General features: G+C 35.9%; 3 protein-coding genes across 7 annotated transcripts in view; 2 read left to right on the top strand and 1 right to left on the bottom strand.

Moving 5' to 3' along the window:
• Positions 1–5,866, bottom strand: part of LOC124166095 (E3 ubiquitin-protein ligase MGRN1) — a 46,103-nt gene extending 40,237 nt beyond the window's left edge. For 2 of the 5 annotated variants that reach the window (XM_046543722.1, XM_046543723.1), the window contains exons 1-4: positions 5,244–5,845; positions 5,033–5,151; positions 1,735–1,840; positions 308–393 (exon numbers count right to left, since the gene is read on the bottom strand). In XM_046543722.1, the coding sequence (XP_046399678.1) occupies positions 308–393; positions 1,735–1,840; positions 5,033–5,151; positions 5,244–5,331 (399 nt within the window). In that variant the 5' untranslated portion in view covers positions 5,332–5,845. Of the gene's footprint in view, positions 1–307; positions 394–1,734; positions 1,841–5,032; positions 5,152–5,243 lie in introns of all 5 variants that reach the window. The other 3 variants (XM_046543721.1, XM_046543725.1, XM_046543724.1) reach the window with 3 other exon arrangements.
• A 53-nt stretch (positions 5,867–5,919) lies between these two features.
• On the top strand, positions 5,920–10,351 carry LOC124166096. The gene is made up of 5 exons (XM_046543726.1): positions 5,920–6,173; positions 6,422–6,507; positions 6,600–6,702; positions 6,951–7,559; positions 9,975–10,351. The coding sequence occupies exons 1-5, from the start codon at positions 6,021–6,023 to the stop codon at positions 10,074–10,076; spliced, it is 1,053 nt and encodes a 350-aa protein (XP_046399682.1). The 5' UTR covers positions 5,920–6,020; the 3' UTR covers positions 10,077–10,351.
• A 2,045-nt stretch (positions 10,352–12,396) lies between these two features.
• Positions 12,397–17,524, top strand: LOC124165520 (josephin-2). The gene is made up of 4 exons (XM_046542962.1): positions 12,397–12,781; positions 13,174–13,394; positions 13,820–14,003; positions 15,391–17,524. The coding sequence occupies exons 1-4, from the start codon at positions 12,680–12,682 to the stop codon at positions 15,607–15,609; spliced, it is 726 nt and encodes a 241-aa protein (XP_046398918.1). The 5' UTR covers positions 12,397–12,679; the 3' UTR covers positions 15,610–17,524.
• The last annotated feature ends 479 nt before the right edge of the window (positions 17,525–18,003 follow it).

Here is an 18,003-nt window from a genome sequence, read left to right as displayed (position 1 = left end):
TAGAGAAACATAAACTTAGTTATCTTGAGTGAAAACACCAAATTTTGCAAAAATGTCAGTTATAACCTTGTCAAACCAAGGTAGCGCAATACATCCCCTACTTGCACTGAATATGTATTCAATGATCAATTCAAGCTTGAAGAATTAGCCTTAAGATGAGTCAGAGCCATAAATGTAAGCTGCTTATCAATTTCAAACAGTGGCAAGCCCAGTATCATTTTACAAAGAAAAATGCCACTGTTTTTCATGTATATAGGCAAAATACAATGCTCTAAATAAGGAAACAAGGTAAGAAAAACAGCCTCACCTCTACAAGAGGGACATCATCAACTTCAAGAGAAACAGCAACTTCATCTCTCACGGTTGTTGCTGGAGGGGAACACTCCAAAACAACTGCAATGAAAAAAATATTTCTATACACAACACATCCATTCTGACATATTTTTCGTGGAAATGAGGTAAAAAAAGGTAATCTTTAAAGCTTGCTATAAAATTATTGAAATTACAGTTGAAAATATTACTAATAGATGACAAAAACAATTTTTCACGCTAATATTTAAGGAGTTGGAGAAAACAAGACTATTCACTAAAACGGAATAATTGTGTACCTTCATGTACACCTTTTGAAATTAAATATGTACAATAATAAATAACTTCAAACATTATTGCAGAAACATCTTAAAAAACAATAAATCAAAAACAAGAAACACAAGCTGCCTCGTTCTAAAAATAACACTCGATGCATTGAGTCGAGACAGTTCAAACAACAGAGTGGCTTGCCTTCACACTCACTCGAAATAATGTAAGGGTACGTTTTGGCATTTTTGGGTCTTTAGAAGCAACTCAAAAGCAGCAGTATATTTGAGAAAATGAAACATCTTTTGCAGCTTGAGTCCAACCCACAATGCTAAAACACCAATCAAATAAAATCGGAATCATGATTGCTCAAGTTATAAATGTTGATCTGCCAGTGGCGAGGAGTAAGTCATAGGTCATACCCCCCACCCCATCAACATTTTTTCACCGTGACAAAATCTTTCACAATTTGCTACTCTCCTCTTACACTATGTGGTTGCTTTACTTGACTATTCATGCCCATATATACTTGTCTCATTTTCACTACGGCTCCACGTGACCACTCACAATGACTGCAGTACTTCAAAACACAGTAAACATTTTAAATAAATTTGCAATGATATTTTAATCTTCATGATCCAATATTAAGCACCGATAAAGAAAAAAATTATAAATTCAAGGAGATATTTACTAAAATATCACAGCCGTAAATGTGTTAAGTTTGATGACATCTCCATCATAAAAGCCTTCGTAAACCTACTATTACTCATTTCCCCTATAATATATTTAATGATTTACCATGGATTACATCACATAATTTGTACAGTCAAATTGAATCACAAATCAGCTGTTGGTTCGAAAAATTTAATTAGATTGCTTAGGGTGACATAAATTATATTCTTATTATAAAATACAATGCCATTTTAAAGAATATTTTCTCTCGGGAAATTTTGGTTGCAAGTCTAAGTCAATCACAATTTAATTCAATTTTACTTATGGTTTTGCAAAAAATACTACTAATTGGTCTATGACTGAAAAGAGAGAATTACTGCAGTAAACTTACTAAAAACAGGACTGTAAACACCAACAAGTAACTTTGATGCATATTTGATTATTTGTTTCGTAATACAAACAACTAAGGGAAAGAATAGTGCTTACCACATGGATCCTTCAATTTGATGAACTTCAGGGACTCTTTACGGATGTTGACAAGACTCTTGAGAGTTTTTGTTGGCTCATTCGCTTGAGGAGGAGGATATGGGAACTGCAAGAACGATTTAATTATTGTGCATGCATTCAATCATTTCAGAAATGTTCTATTTCATTACTATGCGATAAAATGTACAACATTCACTAAGCCAGAGATTAACTCAGGGCTATTTTGTGGTTACACTTTCATGTGGTGGCTGGGGAGCTGCGGGGATTTTTTTCTTTACAAACTTCAAATATGGTAGTTTCTTTCATCAAAGAAAACGTAAGGTATTGATTTCGATTCATTATCCACCATTAGTGTATTCATAACTTACAAATTATTTGGTTTTAGAAATCCCAGTTCAGACGAATGTTAATTCTCAATTTGAACCTCATTTGAAAGAGGCCAGATTGGCGCCCACGCGATGCCACTCCACTTGACGTCACAGGGACCTAGTTTCTATACGAGTAGATAGGAGTTTTAAATCGTCTGAGATTACCAATGCATGCATGTGGCACAGAGCTCAGGGAAACATGTCTTAGTAATCACTTATTACAATTGCCTATGGTCGGAAGTTTCCTCCATTTGATAGGGTATTGATAATCCTTATTTAAGCCAAGCAATACCTGCTAGCAGCCTGCATCGTTTTTTCATTTAATCGCGAAAAATAGATATCGTCATTTAAAAATCTAAAAGCATGAAATACGTACTCCTGGAGTAATACTCTTTCGATTTAGTCAGCAAAAAAAATTGGAAACCACCCTATTATCCATGCATGTATTGCTTATGATGCAGATTATCCATGAGTGAGTTTCACCTCTCTTTGATGTTTTTCGCAATCTTTAAACACAATAAAATCAGACACAAAAACACCAGGACTATTAGATTTAAATGTGAGGATACACAAGGCTTACTACATATTTCTATTAACATTCCCTTTGTAAAACTTTCTTTACTATCTGACAAGGAATGAGTCAAGTTTACTTGGATATCTGCTTTAGTATTGCAGAAGAAAATGGGCAGTGAAAAAAACTCTTGATTGATTTTAGAAGATTTCTTCAAAGGATAACCAATTGTAAAATACAAAACCATTTTCTGCTATCTTTATAAGTATTTTTCATCACATAATAGTTACACCCTTACAATTTTTCATTTTCTTTTAGGAAAAGCTAAAATTTATAGTTAAAAATTGTGTTCTTTCCTAACTTTACCCTCAATAATCTAGAGTAATTGTCATTCGAGGAGATTATTTATAAAACCTGCTGACCACAGCATAGCCTCAGCGTAAACATCACAACCAGAAAACTCATCAAAGGCATTGAAAGGCAAGATATTAATCTAACAGCACAGTATACAATCATTTTTACTCTTCATTTATCCATGTAAAATGGTAGCATTCATAGTTGGGTCTGACCACAAAAAATGATGTGCACAGGCATGACACCAGATAACTGTGACTTCAGAATTATGGCTCATAATCTCTCTGTGTAAGCTAACAGAACCCTCATAAGCATAAGAATGCAAGTTTTTTAATCATTTACCTGCTGATATTAAAGGTACTAAGAGTCTCGCTAGGTTTAAGGCAAAATCAAAGAGATTTTACAGTCAAACGCCTTTTATTCCGTAAATGAATTTTTATAATAGTACTTTATAGTATATTTTAAATCTATATATGTATTCTGAGTTTTCCTACACATATAATTATATCCTTGAATTAACCCTTTTAGTGTGGCACGCCGATATATCGGCTTTTACGTTATTGTTGTTAAATTTGAGGACATTGAAATTAAAAAACTTATATATCAGTAAACGTATAAAAATGTTGTGATTATTGTCCAATTTAATCTCATTAATAAAAAAAAACGCTTAAATATATAAATAAAATTAACTGTATAATGTTTATTTTTCCTAGTTGCTACATTTTATTAAAATACCCTCCACATTTTTCGACTGTACCCCGGGAAGAAGGATTGCACTAAAAGGGTTAATAAAATTTATAATTTATTATTATTTGACTTACAGAACAATTTGGAAATTTCCTCTGATTTGATCTTGTGATTCAGTGACCAAGCTTAGCTTTAGTCAGATGAAATTTTTCACTCAACATATACTATAAAATCTGAATCTCATAATATTTCTTTGGAAATATCTCTTTCATCAAAAGTTTTCCTACCTTGCTGGCATCCTAAAAATAGTCAATAGTCAAAATAGTAATCCCAATCAATGAGAAATCTTTAATGAAGTGATGCTCCTATGTATAATTTACTCCAAACCACAGACCAAAATAACTGATATAATCAATTTGTAGATTCTAAATTACAAGCATGCTTCATGAAAAAATGGTAGATGTTATTCAATACAATTTCTGCATGAAAATGAGCTTGAGTTTCCGAAACGTCAAGAAAAAGAAAATTTTCAAGCATTTACCCTCAGAATGGGTGATTTTGTGACCTTTCAGCAAGCTCATCCCAAGCGAATATGTTGTTTGGGGTGAGACAGTAAGAATGATCCCTCCTAAGACACATTATGGTAGTAGAATAGTATTATAGACATAGTATGGGTACAGCAATGTAAAATCAAGGCCACTAGCAGAGATTTTGAGTGTGGTGCCCCAAGTCCCAACGTGAGTGGTTCCTTTTTTAGTCCCAGAGAGTACATAGCCATCAAAATAAAACTAGATAGCACAGGTTTCAAATTTTTGATTTTTACAGGAAGAAAATGTCATTGTTGTTATGACTTATTATACAATCAATCCTTAAAAACCTAAATTACTGATGAGTACTGGTCAACTTCCACCATTGACATGAGAAATTCATCCCTTGATGTTCAGTTTTGACCACGTACTACCAAATGTTTACTAACTGAGAACCACGCAATAATCTGTTCAGTCTTATTGATTTACAAGGTCGTAGGGAATGATGGATAACGGTATCCCCTCCAAAAGAACCCCCCCCCCCTATAATGAATACCTATTCCCAAGTCAAGCCCCCAAAAACTTATACCACCTATTTCCTTGCCAATCAATTCATCAATTATTGACCAGTTACGTGCCGATGCTAGTGGAAAAAGTAACCAGGTGCAAACTTACTGGTTACCGATGAATTCCACCAGTTATTGACCTCTTGAGAACCTTATCAACACTGACTAATGAAATCCGATAATCTTCCTATTTCACCATAACCTATCAATTATTTCCACTTTCTATCTTTGGAAAATATATGTCAGAAGAATTGGGAACTTTAATTGAATAAAGAATGCACTTACAGGAGTCGGCCGACTTCCAAGGAAATTGAGATCAGCATTCTCGCCAAATAGATATGCTTCCGGCTGCGGAGTATCAAATCTTTCACCACCCATGATGAAGTGACTTCCAAAATAGTTTCCTGAAACGAATCAATAGATATCATAAATTAAACTTTGTTGTAGTAGTAACATCATCATCATCAGTCTACGAAAACCATGTATCACAACCAACCTGATCTTGGAGGGTACTTATAGGCATGATTCGATACAATGTCCACCTCTTCTACGCCAGCATTCTGTCTGCTAGTAAACGCACCCATTGTAGAAAATCAATGCCAGATTATCGCCTATGTCTTGATGAATACTACTTTGAGCAGATCATTATGGTTTTTCCCGTCGATACATACGCTAAAAGGTATAATACAGCGACCTGCAGAACTATAAACGGCATTAAGCCAACAATAACAGTAAGGGTGGCAGCCGTTTGAGTTGCATACTCAGGCTAAGTCTGGACGCTGCTATTGACTTTTCATGTGAGTCGAGAATCTTCATTGATGTCACTGACGTAAAAATATAAAATGACAAAGGAGCAAAGAAGACGAACCACTCTCATTCAAGATGCTCTTCATAAGAATTGCCAATCATGAAAAACATCTCATCACAATGGTTCCATACTAAAGGTACGATGCTGATGTTGTGACTAGGGGTAATAGAAATAATTCTCAATTCAATACATTAAAGTGTTCCATTATGCAAATCAGTACCTCAATTCCGTAGCAGTATTTAACGCATCAGCTGTAATTCCTGTAAACTTCCAAATTCTTCAAACTTCGACCGTCAGCTGTTCAACTAATTCCATGGTTGCTAGGGTTTCCTCGGTTTTGTTTGGCTCTGTGGTCGCCTGTCTGTCTCCGCCCATTTTCATTGCGCCAAGGGCGCCAAGGTTCGTGTGGGGTTATGAGTTTCGGAGGACGAAATGTGATGAAGTGTCGATATTGTTATATTCGCCATGGTTCGAATTGGAGAATACTCTCCCAATTTTCGAGGCAACAGGCCTATAGCAGAAGGTTCCAGTGGTATAATATTTGGTGAATATGAGGAAAAAAGAAAACATTACGTGGAGCAGAGAAAGCTTGAATATAAACAATACCTAGCACAGAAGGTAAATAAAAATATTCCTCATTTTTGGCTGCCATTATCTCCAGTAGTGGTATATTTTATACCGTCCGCTTGAACGGCGATGAAATTTGCATAAATTGCCGTGGAAAAAAATTCCTCTGGAGCGGAAATCGAATCTCGGACCTTTGGGTTTCCGTATTTCAGTGCCCGGCCCAGGGGATTTTTTTTCCCATGACAAATGATTGGTATTATCTATTATAGATTAAATATTAAATGTGCTTCTTCTCTCAGGCTTCTAATGTAAACTATCCCAATGAAACTAAAAGCACGTCGCTGTTGCCATCACAAGAACATAGCGTGAGCACCTCATCAGCAGAGTACGTTTCTTTCATCTGATACTAAGATTAATTCATGTTATCAATTATCATAATCGTTAATTGTGAATACAAATGTTTTATTTCACTTTTAGCTCATCCGCAACAAAAGTTCCGAAAGACGTCGCTACTCAAACTCTTGGCAGGGAACAAAAGGATGCCTCAACCAATACTGATAGAAATAGTTATTTAGATCCGGTAAATATCGCTTTACGAAACTTACATTTCTGAAATATTTTATTGGTTATCTCATTCGATGATTACCCGAAAATGTGTGGTAATTGCAGAGTTTTGATTATGAAAGCATGATTTTTATAATATGTTTACTGTTTTTAGTTCGAATGCATCAATTTACTTTTAAAAATGTTGCTTTTCTATAATCGTCGTTGCTTTGAAATTAACTCTTATTATTTATGCTGATGAGGACACTTCAAAATTCCTCACAGGTGGGTAATTACCCGAGTGGCCAATGTAGTGAGCAACGCAATGGCAGGGAGGGGTTGTCATCCAGAGCAAATGAAGAGGATGATCGTAACCACCGCCTAACTAAAATTCAGGGTAGCAGTGATGAAAATTTCCGCCCACATTCCATCGGTGTGTCCCGTGGTAGAGCCCTGTGGGATAAAAACATAGGAAGAAATCTTGCTGAAAGGCACAGCTTGCAAGGTGATGCGAGAGAGGAATTTTCTTCTTTGCTGAAAGAAAAAGATGATTGTAATGATCGCCCCCTGCATTCTGTTGGTGTCGGTTGTGGGCAAAATCTGTGGGAAGAGAGTAGAGAGAGTAATCTTGCTGGAAAGCTCAGCATTCAACAGGATGCTAGGGAGGAGTTATCTTCTTTACTGACAGAGAAAGATGATCATCACAGCCGTCATCTGCATCCTATTGCTGTACCTTGTGGGCAAGACCTGTGGAAAGAGAGTGGTGATAGGAGTCCTGCCATTAAGGTGGCAAACAACGAGAAGTCGCTGGATTTTTCGTATGCCAAGGAAAGCAGGAGTAAGTCAGAGAGATTTTGCCGAGAAGAAAAAAACATTGAGCCTTTGGAAGACAAAGTAAGTTAGCCATATTCTCTGTTTTTGCCATTAATTCCTATTAGTGTGCTGATGCATAGAATTTTGTCTTGGTTTCGATAGTTTGTTTATTGGTATCAACCCTGAGAAAACTTAGCTCTTTAGTGGTGGGTTTGCTTACAGTCTATGGGCAGTAGAGGTATGCACAACTTAAAAAGTGTCAAGGAAGGGCAATTTAGAGAATGCAAGGTTAGAGGATATGGGTGAGTTGTAGGCAGCAGAGTAGTTCTCTTCTAATGGGCTCATTCACCAATTTCATTTTAGAGCTGCATTTTATAGAGATTGAAGTATAAAGAGACCTGTATTCTTCCATTTTTCTATCCATTACCTGCTTCTCACGCTATTCACGATAAAAAGTCAGCGTCTTCGACACTTTTGCCAATAAGTTGATGGCATCACAAACTCATTCCAAGTGGATCTCTGCAGGGGCAGAATGGCCAGGTCGGCTGGTCAGCAATCGCCAAGGGTCCCGAGGTAGGGAGCCCCCCACTACGCTCGCATCTATCATGAAGCGTATATGAAAGGTGTAATAAAAAAGACTCGGATTATAGTGGAACTCAAGTTTTTTTGCAATTATAAAATTCTACAATTTTATTTACAAAGCACTCAGTACTGTAGTACTACACGTGTAAAAATATTACATAGAAATAAAGGAGATAATGGTGTCAGAAGATAAAAGAAAATCTAATATGGTTTTTTAAAAGGGACATTTGAAAAATATTTTTTTAGAGGTTTCTTGTAGATTTCAGTGCAGTTTCAAAGAACATTTGTATTCGTTAAATAGATAATGACACCTTAATACAGTATTTAATTTTATAAGCTGTGAAATTCTCACTTTTCATAGTATTTTTTGCATAGTTGATATTTTAATTATCTTTTATCAAGCTTTTAAGACCCAGAATAGCGTTAAAATCCATTTCCGGGCATGCAATTTCCTGAAAATTTCCGAAGGATGACCCCCAGTAAGGAGGACCCCATCATGAGCCCCTATACCAAGGGCCCCCATTCGCACCAGACTGTCCCTGGATCTCTAGAGCAGCTGCTTCTCCACCACTCCCCGTTCTTGTGAGCCGATCTCACATGATTCCATGCTGTTTATATTCTTGGGAGCGGTTCCTTCTCTCATTAAAAAGTACCACAATAAGTAAATGAATGAAAATTGTAATGACTTCACCAGCCTAGTTGTCTACCCAGTTTGGTCCCACTTTTGATCGGCAACATATTGTTCCAACACTGGCTCCTTATGTTAGGCCTTCATTGGCAGCCTAACAATTTCCGATGCTCAGCCATCAGGAACCCTATTATCGAGAGCAGCCCAACATTGTGGCTACTGGCAGGCCAACATTGCCAGTATTATACTGCTTTTGGCCCGACGTTATGATAGTAGTGGCTAGCCCTTGGCTAAACGTCAGCCTTACATTGGCATTGGGACAGCTAATGTTCAGCCTTGATAGATATACAAATCTTATTTGTTGACTTTTAACCGTTCAATAATGTCACTTAGAATGGGCAGTGCATGCAAAGAAACTGATAAATAAGGAACACCTTTTACAGTTGCATGATTAATAAAGGTAACCATAAAAGACACCGTGGCAAAAGTAGAAAACAAGTTTTGTGAATATGTATTTGCTATCAATCCTCAAATGAGTAGATGTGTCCCATGAATCCAATTGCTTGGGTGATAAGTCATTATTCTTCCTAGGTGTACCAAACAAAATGTAACTCAAACCTAACTTGACTTCTTTAATCTTAAATGCTCTGGTAATATGTAGTACCAATAATCGTACAATCTCCTTTGTCCTGAGGACCACATGATTGTCTCCCAGTTCTAGGGGAAAGCCACACGGATGCTTCTCAGAAAAGCAATTCTTTCCTTAGTATTTGTGAGCTTTAGCCTTGTTTTTCAACATTGTTTTAGAAATGAACTAAATATGTATTTACACATGAATGACCATGTGGGCACTTCATGTTTCATACATGCTATACCAGAAACTTAAGGCACCTGACCTAAGAGGTTTGATATCCAGTCATATGATATGTGCAAAAATTCTTATTGTGTTATAGCTGTGAGGAAGGATGATTTGCAGTGAGCAAATCATATTTGTGATACTGATTTAATATCCAACTTAAGAATTCACTTTAAATCTTCCTGACAGCGTTCTCATCTGATATCACTTTATTTAAAATATGTACATATATCCATCCTCTTCAATCTAGAATCATTCATAGATGACCAGTTGCATTTGCTCTTTACTCCTTGATATTTAGTGTTCAGTATGATATTCTAGGTATCGGAATTTCATCCGACTATAATATTACTAGTTTCTCACTGAAGTCATTGCTATTGTGGATCTAATTTTTTTGTGCTTATTTTATTCTTAATGTTACATTTTTCAGAAATCCAGCACTACTAGTGTCCTTTCACAATTAGGTGAAGTTAGAAGACAACTAGCAACAAAACAGATAGAAATGGAAGAGGCCTTAAAGAAAAGCAGATAAAAAGATGAAGGATAGAGAATAATGTTGTCATTCCTCCATTAGTGCAATGAGAATAAAATCTACACATCTCTTATGTGCATTTGTTTTCATACTATAAAAATACTCGGGTGCAATGATCAACTTTAGATCATTTTGCTGGCCAAGAAAATGGAAATACTATTAGTGGAAAATTAATGATGATGATGTATACTTTTGTGATGCTACATATTTACTCATTGTGCTCTGATATGAAAAATTTAGCAAGGAATAAAGTTTTTGAATATACACATGGGTAATAGGGTAGTTTCCTTCATCAAAGAAAACGAAAAGCATTGATTGCGATTCGTTACCCACCATTAGTGTATTCAAAATATACAAATTATTTCCTTTTAGAAATAGCGGTTTTGACGAATGGCAATGGTCCATTTTTATCCTCATTTGAAAAGGGCAAGATTGGCGCCCATGCGATGCCACTCCACGTGACGTCACAGGGACCTAGTTTCTATACGAGAATATAGGAGTTATACATCGTCTGAGGTAACCAATGCATGCATGAGGCGCAGAGCTCAGGGAAACATGTCTTAATAATCACCTATTAAAACTGGCTAAAGTCGGAAAGTTTTCTTCGTTTGATAAGGTATTAATAATCCTTATTTAAGACAAGTGCTACCAGCCAGCAGGGTACTAGGCTACCCGGTAGAAGCCTGCGTCGTATCAGCGCTAAGCCTCGCCTCAAGGTCACCTCACAGGGGGGCAGCGGGAACCAGAAATAAGTCTCACGGAGAGATTTCCCGGCATTCGTAGTTATGCGTCGCGTTTTCGCGCTCTTGAAAATTTTCACTTTTCATTTAATCGCGAAAAATAGATATCGTCATTTAAAAATCTAAATGCGTGAAATACGTATTCCAGGTGTAATAATCTTTCAATTTAGGCAATAAAAAAATTATAGGAAACCACCCTATTATTGATCATCGAAATTAATTTATCACATAGGAAATTTACTGGTGATAACTTCACTTCATTTGGAAATCTATTAGAGCTCTGAATTTTGGACTTTTGATCAAGTGCCTTCAAGACTATCCTTCCATCATTCCCTGTTTTCCTCTGCTGACAATGGCTAAAGAAGATTTTATATTCATTAATGGTTTAGTTTATTTAGTAGGCATTTCAATTTCCTTTGGTAGTTCTGGCAATAATGTAAGCTACACAGAGTGATGCTACCTCTGTCTAAATGTTGTACCTAATGTATTACAACTTTTAAATATTATTTCATTAAAAGATAACTAATTATGTGTGTTGCTCACAGTTTTTTAAATGAAAAATAGCTCATGGATCCAGTTGTGGCACAAATGGCGATTGTCATCCACAAGGTGCTTGCACCTAATAACCTGAATGAATGACAGCTAAGTGGAGTACATAATGCCACTACAGGAATGTCCTAACAAAAAGTGCTATCAGATTTAGAATGCTGCCATAGAGAAGAATAGATGCTGGCCTAGGACATGGGAAAAAATCACAGCAATATTTGTACCAATTAGAGAAGAAATACAAAGTGTCTGACCACTTGCTCCAACAGGATGATGATAATAATTTGAGTCTTAATTTATTCATATTTAGAGCAAGGCATGCCAGTACTGATGCAAAAAAAGTTATTATTGAAATTAATATGGAAATTGAGGCCCTATGAGTATTAAAAAATGTAGAGAAGAGGTTCATTTCACGAAAAAGACAAGTTCAAAAATTCTTATTTGAATTTGAAGAAATCCTTCTTTGTATTAATCTTGGAATCTTCCTCAGTGGGGAGTGCGGCTGAATAGATGATAGAAAATAGAGACTGCAAAGTGAGTTGAAAACCTGGATGTGTCCACACTGTCTCCATCCATCCCAAATGTATTCAGGCTTACTAAAGGAGGTAAATTAATTTAGACTGCCAACATCATGGGAGAGGAAAAAATTTCCCAGAAGAAGGGGCTTGCATATTTCAAAGAAAAAGTATAAAAACATTAGCGAGCGACCGCTTTTCAAGTGGTTCACACCCTCATATCTCTGGCCTTTATTTCCAGATAGTAGTGGGAATGCGAAAATAGGTGCCCGACCAGAGTTCAACTGGATTTTGCATCCAACTGGACAGGTCCTTTATGAAAATGGAGCTTATCGCTTATTTAATCATAAAATTCCTCATACAATGTCTTCAACTTCTATGAATATATTTGTTTTTCCAAAACTCTGGAATAAAATAAAAATTATCTTCAACCCGAGACCAGAGAAAATAATTAATCGATCCAGGTAACTATCAATCCCATTTTAAATACCCCGGCATTCAGTACGCCATTTCGTCATTCAATTGTTGTGCGAAGCTCGCGGAAGGAAAGAAAAATTGACAAAATTTGCTTGTGTTGTAATTGGGTTTATTTGACTGAACTCTTTCGATCCATTACAAATAATTATGACTTGACCATTGCTTTTATTCAATCGTAGTATTTTTGGAAGTTAGCAGTCAGTACAATTGTTGACAGCAGCTTACGAACGAACGGCACTCTGGAGAAATTTCGAAAGACAATAACATCACCTGTCTTATTTTATCTACATCAGTGCATTGCCTCGAAGAAGTCATAAATATTTCAATGCGGAAATGTTTTCAGTGTCCATCAATAGATTCATGTTTGAACCCTGGAGGTAATCGAATTGGGGCAGAAATGGAGGAGGAGATCTATCATGAAAAACAGGTGATTGCACTAGCTACCTCAGGTTGTATGCGATTGTAGCCCAATAATGTGTATTTTTGGCTGTAATTACTGCTTACATGAATTTAATGTGTAGTTTTTTTAAATATAGGCCCGTCTCCCGTCATTTCATCGACCTTTTCCGTAATATAACTGGTGTGAAGAATATTTTGTGCATTTGTCCCTTGCAGTGTTTTATCTCCTTTGTGTATGGGATTACCGTTTTGCTTTTTTCCCTATCGAATGCCACTTTTTAGCATTTTACTTCAGTATCATGATTACAGCCCTTACCCAGAACCAGCTTGAAAGCTTAGGTGCCCTAGAAATCATTCAATAGTTGGAATATGAAGACCCTTAAGTGTTTTGCTAAGGTAAATGTTTATTTTCTTGAACAGGTAAAGGAGCTATGCTGCCTTCACGCCCTTAACAACCTTTTCCAGGAGCGAGGTGGAGCATTTGGGCAAGATTCGCTTGATGCTCTCGCCCATTCTCTGTCTCCATCTGCATGGCTAAATCCTCACAAATCAATCCTTGGGACTGGCAACTATGATGTAAACGTTTTAATGGCTGCTCTGAGAACGAGGGGGTCTCATGCTTTGTGGTTTGACAAAAGAAAGTGAGTAATAGTTCAAAGGAAAAACTAATCGATAAAACCTTACATTTTCTCCTTTGCTACACTCCCCAATAAATATATCCTGAGATATTCTATTCCCATGTTGCATGCTTTTTTCATTGATTCCAGTGGAAAATAATTGATCATGCTTCTTGATTGGTATCACAAAGTCAATTTTGAAGACTCATAAGTAGAACTTCGTCTTTGAAGTTCTTTGTTTTCACCAAATAGTGATATGCTATCATGTTGTTACTTTCTGTTGTGGTGATAATGGAATTGTTTCATCGTTATTTTATTAATGATGTTTAAACTCAGTTTTTTGACGTTAATGTTAAGAGTACCCAGTTTGTTAACACAAATCCTCCATAAGATAAGAAAAACGTACTCATTTATACGATTATGCTGTTGCATGTTTACCTCAATTGCAGAGATGTGGGTCTTCTGAACCTGGGAAACATTTTGGGTTTCATCTTGAATGTCCCAAGTGAGTACCGTTTAGGGGGTGTTCTCCCATTGCCCTTGCACCGCAGACATTGGGTGGCAATCAGAGCCATCGGCAGCACGTATTACAACCTGGACTCCAAGCTGAGGGCTCCTGAGCCAATTGGGGAGGTTAGTAACCATTACAGTTTTACTTTGTGTGTATCAGGGTGATATTTCAATGTCATATCTTAGTAGTGATTGGATGTAGTGATAATTTCAGGAATGTATAAATGTGGATGAGCCCTCCAATATGGATAATAAACTTTAATAGGCCTCTACGATACAAGCAGCTCTGTTTGGTTATTTAATTATAGTAATCTGCTATAAAAATGTCTTCCAGCTTTGTTGTATTTCAGGGAAAACCCCCTCTTTTTTATTACAGATTTTCCAAAATGTTTAAATTATAACCACATCCCCCAACATGATCGAACTCCTTCATCACCCTTTCTCAAGTTATTTCTGTTCGATAATTGGGGAAAATTTTAAATCAAAAGTTTCATTAGGAAAGACAGTCTACCATGCCTATCAAGAAATAGAGATCAAAGTAAATTATTAGTGTATAAATTTAGAAATATGTACCTTTTTCTCTGTCTAAATGAGAAGGCTTTGTAGACTTTTGCTTGGTAGTAATTTGGAAAAGTATTTTAAATGCTATATGCTTATCTAATAGCATACTTTTTAGTGAATCAATTTGTGTTTTTTACTCTGTGCGTTGAATCTGCGCATTCAATGCAATATAATCAATCAACCTGGATTAACACATCCCCGGTAAGTGGCGTCATAGATGAACATCATGCAAAGGCAAAGGTTGAGAGCCTCTGTTGAGATTAGTTAGTGGAACAAGTATTTTACTAATGAAGTTATCTTGGGCTTCACACCATGTCAATGAGTCTCTAAATATGTACCAGGATTTCAGTCACTAAGTCTGCCAACATCTTTACGGCATAAAGTGAAGTTTATTAATCACAATTTAAATTTTTTGATTGTTGTTGTTCATGTTGATTGTTGGAAACTTATGGTGTAATATTTTGATTTTAAACTTGTGAGAGAATGGGTGATTGAGTATTTTTTTCATAGTTAATTTTATAAGAACTACATACATGCTGTAATGCGTAAAGCCAACTGGTATACGGCGTAAAATTTTGTAATTTGTATTCAAGTGCACTCAGGAATTTCTGCAAAGAAAATGTTTTCAAAATTTTCGTTGGACGACATGAATTTTTAAAAGGATAGGGATATATATGTATAATTTTAAAGAATATTTTTTATTGACTCCCACTCTTCAAAAAAATTTGTACTGATGAAAAGGAGTGTGTGAAAGAATCCTGGAAAATAAATATTCTTATGTGTGGATATTTAACTTACAATTAGTGAATCTTGTAACAACCCTGCAGTAGTTCCATGGTACTCATTTTTATAAAATTGTATAGTTTATTATATAGGGTAGCGCCATCATGTATTGTGTCATGTGTTAATTGATGAATGTGTATTTATCTCAATGCATTGTTCATTTCAGGAGAGTGACCTGTTGGCGTACTTGCGTGATCAGCTTCACAGCAAGGAGAAGGAGTTGTTTGTGGTTGTGAGTGATGAGGTGGAACAAAGCCACTCGTGGTTGAACAGCAGTGGGGAGAGTGGTGGCGTGGATGAAGGGGTGCGGGAGGGTGACTACTGCCGTGGTGGTGCTGAGGAGGAGGGGGGGAGACTTCAAGGGTCAGACACGGCCTGGACGTGAGGTGCCATTACTGTTGAATGGGTGCTGCCTCTCTCAAAGACTGCTTCCATTGACAGCTGTTTGCGTGTGCCATGCCTCTGCATCAATTTTCTCTTCCAAGGTTCCAATTTTTGCCTTTTTCCATGGTTATGAAGTTCAAGAAGGACAATACATTTGCTGAAATGGACTTTTTTTAAGGAAAAATTTCTATTTTCAAATGAACAAAGAAATGGAGTGTTCTTAACATACCTTTGATCTGATAATGCTGATGCTATATGTGAAAACTGAGTTTTCACAAGAGATAAGAAATCTCTCAGTGCTGTTTTCTTTCTTTTTGTGCAGGTGATGCTTCCAGAAAATATACTCTAATCCTATGCACCTTCTGTGGCCTTAAAAAGAAAAAAAATGGAATGTTGAAATTCTGCTGGTTTCATAAAACTATAAGCTAATGTAGAATGCCACTATTGGTGATTGAATGGTATTATTTCGATCATCTTTCCTCGATACAATAATATTCAGCTAAGTGGCTGCAATCTTTGAGACTAGTGATACCGAGGTTGGATGCATAGAAGAATGCCCACCTCCAATCTTGTTGGCTGGTTTATTTTGTCTTGCTGCCTTTTCAGCATGATTCTCAACTTAAATGGTTATAGCATAATGAAGTGTCCTAAAAACTTGTATCTGGTGGTACTAAAAATATGGTGCTTTATTACTTATTAACTAATATGATGTATCTGATCAACTGTCTGATAAGTTATTATTATAACACATTTGATTTACTCAGGATTGTATGAGTGGGGTAGCTAACACTTCTGTGTTCAGAAATATACTTCAATTTAAACTTGCCTTTTAACCTTTGTGGATAGTCCATTCCTTATACTTTTCATTCCATCCATTTGTTACATGTTATAGTTTTATCTAGGTAGTTACTTGGCGTACCGAGGACGTCAATAAAAGTTTATGCAGCTGTGTTGTTTGTGGCTGTCTTAAGTGGAGATCGGACTACAGTGGTATCGGTTGTAGTGTGATAAAAAGAAATAATGAAATGACTTTAATATATTTGTGAATGATAAGGCTCCTGTGAATTTTTCCAGTGTTTGATATTAACTATATTTAAATTCTATAAACAATCTTGGGTCCTTATGATCACCAGGCACAAATGATTTCCACGTACCCCAACACTAAGCTAAGTACATAGATCTTTTATTGTTGAAAGTAATATACCTACTGTAGATGTAAATACTTTGATTTTTAATTTTTTAATGAAGAATGGAGGGTTGTTATGAAGTATATAATCTAGGTATTTTATTTATGTGATAATATGAAGAGCACAAAATCTATTTCTTGTTAACATTTTTATGTATTGCAAAGTTATCCCTGGATTTATAATGTGTACCTCAACTCTTTCAGTTTTAGCTGTGAACCTCACTGTACCATTGCATATTTTGTGGTGGTCGAATAACCATATTTTCTGTGGTAGAAAAAAACCAATCTGACCAAATACTATATCTTTAAATTATAATTAATAAGTAAAATACCTGCAATTCATGAATGCGTGAAATGGTATTTTAAGGGAATTTTCTTGTGATCCTTAGAATCAAAATTTTAGATGATCGGATTAAATTAATTCATCTTTAAGAATGAGGTGATTTTTTCATCATTCCTTGATTATATTAGCTGTTTTCTTTTAAAAAAATGCAATTTTTATGCTCTAAGAGGCCATGTCTGTAACTGTGTCAAATTCTTCTGACACATAATTGGTGCCATTTTTTGGCGACTAGAAATATGTAGCGTCATCAGCATTAAACTGTATATTTCAATCACGATTATCAACTTCATCCTTTCTACAGAGTTTTTGTTACGCAACTTGAAGCCTGTTCATAATAGGCTGATGTTTGTATTTAATTGTTTATTAAATTGAAATGATAACTCAGTATTTGTGCCGATTCAATCCTATGTAAGTTGCAGCAGGTTGCAGCCAACACCTTAACCTTCCTGGTGCATAGTTTCTTCTCTTGCTAATCCACTCATAAAGGATGTATCTACTTAAAAAGTTGGTTTGGAGAATGATTTGTCCATTTGGTTATTTGGGCAACATTGTACTTTAGTAAAAATTCCATGACTCGTTTTTGATTTATTTCTTAAAAACTCTGTAAATGAAGTTTTTAGCGACTTCAACAAATTTTTCAAAGAGCAAGTTTCTAAGGGAAAATTAAATGATGCTAAGTCATGAAACAAAATAGTATCACTGATGGGTAGCTGACGTAAGAATAAAGAAAAGCAAATCATTGTGACTACATACATATATGGTTACTACTTCATGCACATCCTCATCAAGTATACATAAAAATTAATTTGTTGAAGCCATTTAAATAGAATCCCCACTTAGATTCCTTTTAACTCAGGAGATTAGTA

The sequence above is a fragment of the Ischnura elegans genome, chromosome 9 (assembly GCF_921293095.1).
Source record: "Ischnura elegans chromosome 9, ioIscEleg1.1, whole genome shotgun sequence".
NCBI lineage: Eukaryota > Metazoa > Arthropoda > Insecta > Odonata > Coenagrionidae > Ischnura > Ischnura elegans.
Note: the sequence above shows the minus strand (reverse complement) of the source record. Positions and strands in the feature narration are given on the sequence as shown.